We start from the raw sequence: 9670 nt of genomic DNA on the forward strand, positions 1-9670 counted from the left end.
GAGGCTACTAGAAGCGTAGTCTTCGACAGGACTAGCTATCCCCCTTTTATTCTGGCATTCTGCAGTTCAGTCCACTGATATGCCCCTTTACACATATACCCATGCATATGTAGTCTAGCTCCTTGCTTGCGAGTACTTTGGATGAGTACTCACGGTTGCTTCTCTCCCTCTTTTCCCCCTTTTCCTTTCTATCTGGTTGCCGCAACCAGATGTTGGAGTCCAGGAGCCAGACGCCACCGTCGACGAAGACACCTACGACACTGGAGGTGCCTACTACTACGTGCAGCCCGCTGACGACGACCTGGAGTAGTTAGGAGGATCCCAGGCAGGAGGCCTGCGCCTCGTTCGATCTGTATCCCAGTTTGTGCTAGCCTTCTTAAGGCAAACTTGTTTAACTTATGTCTGTATTCAGATATTGTTGCTTCCGCTGACTCGTCTGTGATCGAGCACTTGTATTCGAGCCCTCGAGGCCCCTGGCTTGTATTATGATGCTTGTATGACTTATTTATGTTGTAGAGTTGTGTTGTGATATCTTCCCGTGAGTCCCTGACCTTGATCGTACACATTTGCGTGCATGATTAGTGTACGGTCAAATCGGGGGCGTCACATGTGTGTACCAAAAAACCAAGAAGGAATGAGATTCCGTGACATCCACTGTTTCAACCTGGCTCTGCTTGCAAAACAGGCATGGCGTCTCCTTGATAATCCCGACTCTTTGTGTGCTACTATTCTAAGGGCCAAGTACTATCCTAATGGTGATTTGCTGAACTCCAAGCCAAAGCATGGTGCTTCTTTCACCTGACAAAGCATTATGGCAGGCATCACTACTCTCAAGCGAGGCTATATTTGGTGAGTGGAGGATGGACATAACATCAATATTTGGAAGATGCTTGGATCCCAAACTGTGCCACTAGGAAGATTGTGACCCCTAAGGGGGGACATTTGTTATCAAAAGTCGTCGATTTGATTGACCCGGTCTCCAATAATTGGGATGAGGACCTGATTAGACAAACTATGTGGACCATTGACGCACAACGGATTCTTTCAATCCCAATTTCGCAACATAATATGACAGATTTTATTGCCTGGAGTTATATGAAAAATGAAATGTTTTCGGTACGGTCTGCTTACTCTGTGGAGTGGAATTATCAGTATGGGAGCAAACTAAAATATTCCAACGGGATGGGACGAAGCACACCTAACCCTATATGGTGTCAGATATGGAAGTTATCTTGTCCGGCTAAAGTCAAAATCTTTTTATGGCGGACACTACATGGCACTCTCTCATGTCGGGAAACACTCACTAATAGACACATGAAGGTCTCGCCCTCTTGCCCTACCTGCTCTCAGGGTGTAGAAGATACGAAGCACATGCTTTTCCTATGTAGTAAAGCGAAGGAGGTTTGGAAAAGGCTAGGGATGGATATGATTATTGATAAAGCTTGTGAGATTGATCGTGCTGGAGAAGTGACATTGGAATACCTATTACTCCTTCCAGATCAAGATCTGCGCATTATGGGGTACCAAAATGTTCAAGAAATCATAGCTATCTCAGCTTGATATCTATGGTGGGAAAGACGGAAATTAGTGCACAATTAACTCAAAATGCGACTCGGATATCAATGGGGATCATAGCTCTTACATATAATTTTGTAAATGCATCATCTTCGAAGGCATCCATGAAAAAGGGGGGTTGGCAATGTCCTCCTATGGGCTTTGCGAAACTCAATGTTGACGCCTCTTTTGACCATGACATAGTGGAGGGTACGATGAGGGCAATCTTGAGAGACGACAAAGGTAGATTTATTGCAGGAGGAAATGAAAAGATAGACTACTGCGTGGATGTTCTCATGGCAGAGGTCTTAGCTCTCAAATTTGGCCTAAATTTAGCGCAAAGGGTGGGATGTAATCATCTAATCATCAACTCTGACAATCTGGAGGTGATTGAGACCATGCAGGACAGAGGACAGTCAAGGCAAATAAAATAGCACATGAACTTGCTAGATTAGCTAGATTTTCTTCGACGTCAGATTGGTTTGAGGAGCCTATTAATGAAATTGTAATGTTTCTCACAAACAATGTATTGGTTATTGCTAATGAATAAAATTTCGTTTTAACTCAAAAAAAAAAACATGAGCCATGTGCTTCAAACAGTACAGACTCTGAGGTCTGAGGTTCGTGGAAGATAAAACAGATAAAAGTTCCTGGCACACATATTAGTTATCACAAATAAAAGTTCATGTCACTCATATTAGTTACCTGAATACATTACACGTTGATAGGCCAAAACATACCAAATCACATGATGTACATGTCACATTCAACAAGTAGAAAAAAGAGCATTACATGGCCCCAAGTTTCATGCTTGACAGGTTATTGCTCAGTGACTCAACAGTTTCATCAGGTGAATCGTCATTTGCATGTAAAACTGGTTCTGGTTCTTCAACATGCACAGGAGAAATCTTATCCTCCAATTCTGCTTCGAGGTTTCTGAATTCCTCTTCTATATCTTCTTCATCAGCCAATGAATGCAAAGGCGCTGATTCTGCATAACAATTGGATCAGAACATAAAAACACGACCTACATATAAAGATCCATTGGTTTGTCACAAATTAAGAAGAAAAAAAAGTTGCTTCCGTTGCCCAAAGGCCTATATATATAGTATGTAGGGCACAGAAATCTAAAGCAAATACATTATGAGGCTAAACCCAGATAATAAAATTATACTCGTATAAGTCACTGTATGCATGGTTTTACCATGGAAAATATTTTACAGCGTAAATAACATTAGGACAGTGCTGTACACGCTAACTAGTAAGTACAACTAAGAACATGATCATTTGCACAAAAATGAATGCCTGTGAGAAATAATGCATATCCATTTCATCTCTAAACTGACTGCACATGGAACTCAAATATGTGTCGTATCAACGGATGATGAAACCAAAACACAAAATAATATGAAACTAGGTTTCATACCCATTCAGACGGGTTGGGTTTGGTGCAAAATGAAGAGTCCAGTCAGTATTGGGTTGGCCTGGCTAGGTTAGATTTGGGAACTTGGGTTGTATCAGATTTGGACTGGGTTGAGCTTTGAATGTTCAGATATGTGCAAGACTTGTACTATATTTCAGGTTGGTTGACAGCGGAAGAATGAGCCCAAAAAATCTCAAACTTCTGACTATGCAGAGCTTTGCATATAACTGAACTCCTAGCAAATTGCATATTACTTCTCCCTATGTATAAAGAGAGCACACACAGAAAGAAAGAAAAACTATCTCATGTCTACAAGATAAACTTCCTCAACTGGAAGCTGGAAACTCAAAGTTGACAACTTACCTAAGGCAACGTTAATTTTTCTTTGTGCTGCAACAAGGTCATCGACCTCCTTTAGGTGGGTATTAATGTCCTCTATGCTGACATTATGCTCCTTCATTGCCTTCATACCAATTTGGATTGCTTCATAAACCTACTAGAAGATACCGCATGTAAAGAGTTAATTATTTATATAACATGTCCATTTTTGGTTACATGACTATCTATGATTGGACATCTGTCTCTTGTAAAATTACAGTACCTGTTTGGTTGATTCAGCACTAGCAATCAGGCTTATAACTTCTTCAACCCTCTCTAATAGTTGTGTACATTTGTTCCTGCTTTCTGAGAATAATTTAGACTGCCTCACATAACGAAAAGCCCCCTGTTTGTCTCCGGCCTTGAAGGACATCAACGCCGCTCTCCTTGAACTTTTAAAATATGGATATTTAATACAAATTCTAGCATTACCATTCAACAACTCAACAACAACAACAACAACAACAACAAAGCCTTTAGTCCCAAACAAGTTGGGGTAGGCTAGAGGTGAAACCCATAATATCTCGCAACCAATTCATGGCTCTGGCACATGGATAGCAAGCTTCCACGCACCCCTGTCCATAGCTAGCTCTTTGGTGATACTCCAATCCTTCAGGTCTGTCTTAACGGACTCCTCCCATGTCAAATTCGGTCTACCCCGCCCTCTCTTGACATTCTCCGCGCGCTTTAGCCGTCCACTATGCACTGGAGCTTCTGGAGGCCTGCGCTGAATATGCCCAAACCATCTCAGACGATGTTGGACAAGCTTCTCTTCAATTGGTGCTACCCCAACTCTATCTCGTATATCATCATTCCGGACTCGATCCTTCCTCGTGTGGCCACACATCCATCTCAACATACGCATCTCCGCCACACCTAACTGTTGAACATGTCGCCTTTTAGTCGGCCAACACTCAGCGCCATACAACATTGCGGGTCGAACCGCCGTCCTGTAGAACTTGCCTTTTAGCTTTTGTCGCACTCTCTTGTCACAGAGAATGCCAGAAGCTTGGCGCCACTTCATCCATCCGGCTTTGACTCGATGGTTCACATCTTCATCAATACCCCCATCCTCCTGCAGCATTGACCCCAAATACCGAAAGGTGTCCTTCTTAGGTACCACCTGGCCATCAAGGCTAACCTCCTCCTCCTCACACCTAGTAGTACTGAAACCGCACATCATGTACTCGGTTTTAGTCCTACTAAGCCTAAACCCTTTCGACTCCAAGGTTTGTCTCCATAACTCTAACTTCCTATTTGCCCCCGTCCGACTATCGTCAACTAGCACCACATCATCCGCAAAGAGCATACACCATGGGATATCTCCTTGTATATCCCTTGTGACCTCATCCATCACCAATGCAAAAAGATAAGGGCTCAAAGCTGACCCCTGATGCAGTCCTATCTTAATCGGGAAGTCATCAGTGTCGACATCACTTGTTCGAACACTTGTCACAACATTATCGTACATGTCCTTGATGAGGGTAATGTACTTTGCTGGGACTTTGTGTTTCTCCAAGGCCCACCACATGACATTCCGCGGTATCTTATCATAGGCCTTCTCCAAATCAATGAACACCATATGCAAGTCCTTCTTTTGCTCCCTATATCTCTCCATAAGTTGTCGTACCAAGAAAATGGCTTCCATGGTCGACCTCCCAGGCATGAAACCAAACTGATTTTTGGTCACGCTTGTCATTCTTCTTAAGCGGTGCTCAATGACTCTCTCCCATAGCTTCATTGTATGGCTCATCAGCTTAATTCCACGGTAATTAGTACAACTCTGAACATCCCCCTTGTTCTTGAAGATTGGTACTAATATACTCCGTCTCCATTCTTCTGGCATCTTGTTTGCCCGAAAAATGAGGTTGAAAAGCTTGGTTAGCCATACTATCGCTATGTCCCCGAGACCTTTCCACACCTCAATGGGGATACAATCAGGGCCCATCGCCTTGCCTCCTTTCATCCTTTTTAAAGCCTCCTTGACCTCAAACTCCTGGATTCGCCGCACAAAACGCATGCTAGTCTCATCAAAGGAGTCGTCCAGTTCAATGGTAGAACTCTCATTCTCCCCATTGAACAACTTGTCGAAGTACTCCCGCCATCTATGCTTAATCTCCTCGTCCTTCACCAAGAGTTGGCCTGCTCCGTCTTGATGCATTTGACTTGGCCAATATCCCTCGTCTTCCTCTCTCGGATCTTGGCCATCTTATAGATGTCCCTTTCGCCTTCCTTCGTGCCTAACCGTTGGTAGAGGTCCTCATATGCCCGACCCCTTGCTTCACCAACAGCTCGCTTTGCGGCCTTCTTCACCAACAACTCAACCAAAATAAAAATAACGAAGCTTCAGAATCAAAGCATGATCATGGACTTGGCACTTAATGTAGTCTTCCCTAATTCTTTACTTATTTCAGATCTCACTAATGCTGAATTATCAACAATACTTGTAGCTATGACATAATTCAAAAATGTGGAAAGGCAAATCATGTAGCACCAAAAACAGTAATAAAAACACCATACTGGAACATACACACTCATCTCTTAAGTTACAAAAGCAGAAAATAAGCAGCAATAACACAAATGATGCAGCATGTGAGAGAGAATTGGATATTGTGTATTCGACAAAAAGACAGAATCAGACATCTGAAACTTGAGTATGGATGGAAATCATAATTAGAAGGACACACCTACCACCCCCCCCCCCCCCCCCCACACACACACACACACCCCACCACCACCACCCCTCTCCCCCACCCGAAAAAGGTACGGATTCAGCTCGACGGTGTGATTTTGTGCGACTTGTGGAGTAGACATCCTATAAGGAGCTGTGGCATTACAACGTATCATATCTCCAAGGTCCATTATTTTCTGGAAATAAGCTGATCATGTTTGGCAACTAGAAAAATTTAATGATTCAATTAGCATTTATGTAAACATTGGAACAAATTGTCATCATAACAACTACAGTAACGACCCCTAACAATCATGAAGACCTTGATGACTACTACCTCCGTCCGGGTTTATTTGTCCCCCCCTGTATTTTGGGTTAAACTTTGACCATATATTTGGTTTGCAAAATATAAGTGATGTCATAGAAATTATATTGTCGGATTCATATTCAAACAAAGTTTTGATATCACTTTTTCTACATATAAATCATATTTTATTACGCAAATGTATGGTCAAACTTTGGCTCAAAATATGAGGGGGCCTAATAAACCCGGACGGAGGGAGTATGTGTAATAGCACCAGTACTAGTCAACATTAGCTGTAAAACTGCCCTACAATAGCAACTGTTGGAATGTGTAGGCTTAGGTCTATGCAATCTACATAGGAGTTCTACCACAACACGTAAGAGTTACATGCAAATTGTAGATGGCAAATCAATAAGTAGACTAACATTTCCCATCGGCGATCAAGCACATCAAACTGCTGCTGCAATTTCTCTTCTTGCCAAACTAAGTGTAAGGTATCACAGTCAAACTTGGAGACGGCAGGAGCATGAGCAGAGACAAGTGGAAACTTCACACCCTGAAGCTAGCCACCCAACTTAAGTATTAACACATGAGGGAACTCACTGAAACAAAGCCACAGAAAATGGAACAAAAAATCGTGAACCTCGACAGGGTCTTCCTTCCTGATCGCAAGATACCGTGCTTTCCCACGTTGCGTCAAGTAACATAACGCTGCATGAGCATCCTCCCGCCCGTAAAAGAAGCTATTGAATTTAGTCGTAGTAATGACACATGTTGATGTCCAATGGGAGCCTCTCAGCTGTGTGGCAATGTCCTCAAACCGTTCCTGCAATCGAATAGCAGGGCATCAAATCGGCATACTAGCACTCTAACAACAATGCCCCAAAAAGGAATTTATACCTCAACCAATGATCTAAACACAAGGATGTCCTCCTGTACAATCGGACGCCTTGAGATAGCCATCTGGCTCACCCTCTTGACCAGCTGATACAAGCCGCCTGCGGTCGGAACAATTAGCTCGGATTTAAGCAGTATGTCCCCATCGGCACGCATCTCCTCCTGAAATGTCCAGAAATAAATTGTCACTAGCTCACGGCGATAGCACACGCTGTACATACAGTGAGGTTGTTGTAGAAACTGACCAGAACTTGCGGCAAGCAGAGCGGCGTGATGCCTCCGGGGCGGGCAAACCAAACGCTCGTCACCTGCGGCAGTCGCCGTCGCCGTCATGGTCTCGGGAGGGAAAGCAAACGAACCCTCGCATTTGAGGTGGGGGTCACTTACCAAGTGGGCGGGGGCGGAGCAGAGTCGGAGGCGTCGGGCGACGCGCAGGAGGAGGTCCTTCCAGAAGAGGAGCTTGGGCTCGGGCCAGTCGCGGCGCTGCCCCGTGAAGGCCTTGAACCTGGCGTGGAGGTCGGCGCCGTCTGGATCGTCCCACCAGCTCGCACCGCCCACCTCCGCTCGCACCGCCGCCTCCCACCCTTCTCCTCCCTCGCCATCGTTGGATGCCATAATCAAACTCCGGCGCCTCGGTGGCAAGCGAGATGTCGCTGCGGCGGTGGGCTCGCCGGGGAAAGGGAAGGGAACGAACTGCAAAAGAGAGATTGGAAGAGAACAAAGGACGGTGCTATACGTTGCTCTTTTTTTTAGGGATGCTATACGTTGCTTAGTGCGAGCGTTAAGCACGGGGCCGCCCACAGCGATGCCTGAACGGCCCGCAAACAGTGCAGCCCACCGTACAATGCTTCTTCTTTTTCTGGAATTCTGTTAAATAATATAAAAATAATCATGATTTTTCAGTGGAATAAAAATAAGCATGTGTTTTTTTAGACCAAAGAACAGTAGGGCAAAAACCCTACTGTGTGGCATTGTTCATTAATAAAAGAGTAGCAAAATAAATAGTCTTACAATGGTTGTTGGGGAAACAACCAGAGATAGAAGAATTACAAATAATGGGAAATGAGAAGAAAAGATAATCTAAGTTATTGAAATTAAATGTTGTCAATCCAGGATGACATGCCATCTTTCAGAGATGGTTTAGCTCTCATCATGGTAATCTTGAAAGATCTGATAAAATCATACTTGCATTCATTGATTGAGCAAGGTATCCCATCAAATATCATCCCATTTCTTTGATTCCAAATGCTCCAGCACCCCACTATCATAATTTCCATGAAATGTTTGATTTTGTATCTGTGGTTGGCATCCATGATCATATTGTGAATATCCAAGTCAGAATTCCATTCAAAACCAATATTCCACCAAAAACCTTGACTGAATGGGAAGTGAAAAGGAGGTGAGTTCTGTCTTCCCTATCTTCTGCATTACATAACACACATGTAGAGGAATCAAGTTGCATGCTCTTTCGAGTTAGGAGATCACATGTGTTTATTCTGTCATTAAGCATTAGCCAGCAGAAAAATTTATGCTTTGGTAGGCAACATGATTTCCATATCCACTTGAAAGTGTCAACAGCATCTTCGCCCTTCATAATAAATTGATAAATCTTCTTGGTCATGTTTTTGTTACTGCTCCAGTTGAAAGTCCAATTATCATGATCATAGTTGTGCCTGATGGTATTTAATTCATCAGAAAGTTGACGTAATTGCTGATGTGCTTGAATAGATAGGGATAGTTGAAATAAACTCTATAAATTATCCAAATCCTTGGTAGCCTTGATAGATATATTTTCCTTATAAGTGAAAGAGTGTAGTTCAGGAAACTTTAGCTTCATAATGTCACCTTTCCATTTGTCCTCCCAAAGCATATTGGTTTCACCAGATTTAATATCACAAGTTGTCATATCTCTGAAGTAATCATACATTTTCATGCAATCTCTCCACCAAAAAGAGCCTTTGATCCTATTTGAATGAGGGGCTTCATTATTATGATAATGGGCCTCCCAAATTAATTTAACCCAAGGCACATCAATCTTGTTGTAAAATTTGTAAAGGTGCTTGATAAGAAGGGCTTTGTTTTGCTCTCTCAAATTTAGAACTCCGAGTCCCCCTTGATTTTTTGGCTTGCATATCATCTGCCAGCTTGCCAAACATTTGCCTCCTTTATTAATATCATTTCCATACCATAGGAAATTTCTGCTTGATTTATCAACATGATCTAGGATGGTGATATGAACTTTGAGGGAGCACATAGCAAAAATTGGCATTGAGGCAACAACCGAATTTATATAAGTAAGTCTGCCAGAGTGGTTCATGAATCTAGCAACCCCAGATAATCTTTTGTCAATTCTAGATATGACAGGAATGAGATCCTGTATTGAAGGTTTTGTGGTGCCCATGGGTAATCCTAGATAAGTGAATGGAAGGCTTTCGACCTTGCA

The 9670-nt window shown here is 43.1% G+C and overlaps 1 protein-coding gene across 3 annotated transcripts; it reads right to left on the bottom strand.

The window, feature by feature from the left end:
- Positions 1-2179: 2179 nt before the first annotated feature.
- On the bottom strand, positions 2180-7945 carry LOC109786215 (uncharacterized). 3 transcript variants are annotated; one of them, XM_020344797.4, is made up of 8 exons: positions 7615-7945; positions 7473-7535; positions 7231-7389; positions 6974-7156; positions 6756-6886; positions 3579-3747; positions 3341-3470; positions 2180-2545 (listed from the first exon to the last, which is right to left on the bottom strand). In XM_020344797.4, exons 1-8 carry the CDS (start codon positions 7840-7842, stop codon positions 2343-2345), a joined length of 1266 nt encoding a protein of 421 aa, XP_020200386.1. In that variant the 5' UTR covers positions 7843-7945; the 3' UTR covers positions 2180-2342. The 3 variants fall into 3 exon arrangements, 2 of the variants coding, with proteins under 2 accessions (XP_020200386.1, XP_020200385.1); XM_020344796.4 differs by having other exon boundaries at positions 6756-6892; XR_012204448.1 differs by lacking the exons at positions 6756-6886; positions 6974-7156; positions 7231-7389; positions 7473-7535; positions 7615-7945 and having other exon boundaries at positions 3341-3473; positions 3579-6043.
- Positions 7946-9670: the final 1725 nt, after the last annotated feature.

Source organism: Aegilops tauschii, chromosome 3, assembly GCF_002575655.3.
Source record: "Aegilops tauschii subsp. strangulata cultivar AL8/78 chromosome 3, Aet v6.0, whole genome shotgun sequence".
Classification (NCBI taxonomy): domain Eukaryota; kingdom Viridiplantae; phylum Streptophyta; class Magnoliopsida; order Poales; family Poaceae; genus Aegilops; species Aegilops tauschii.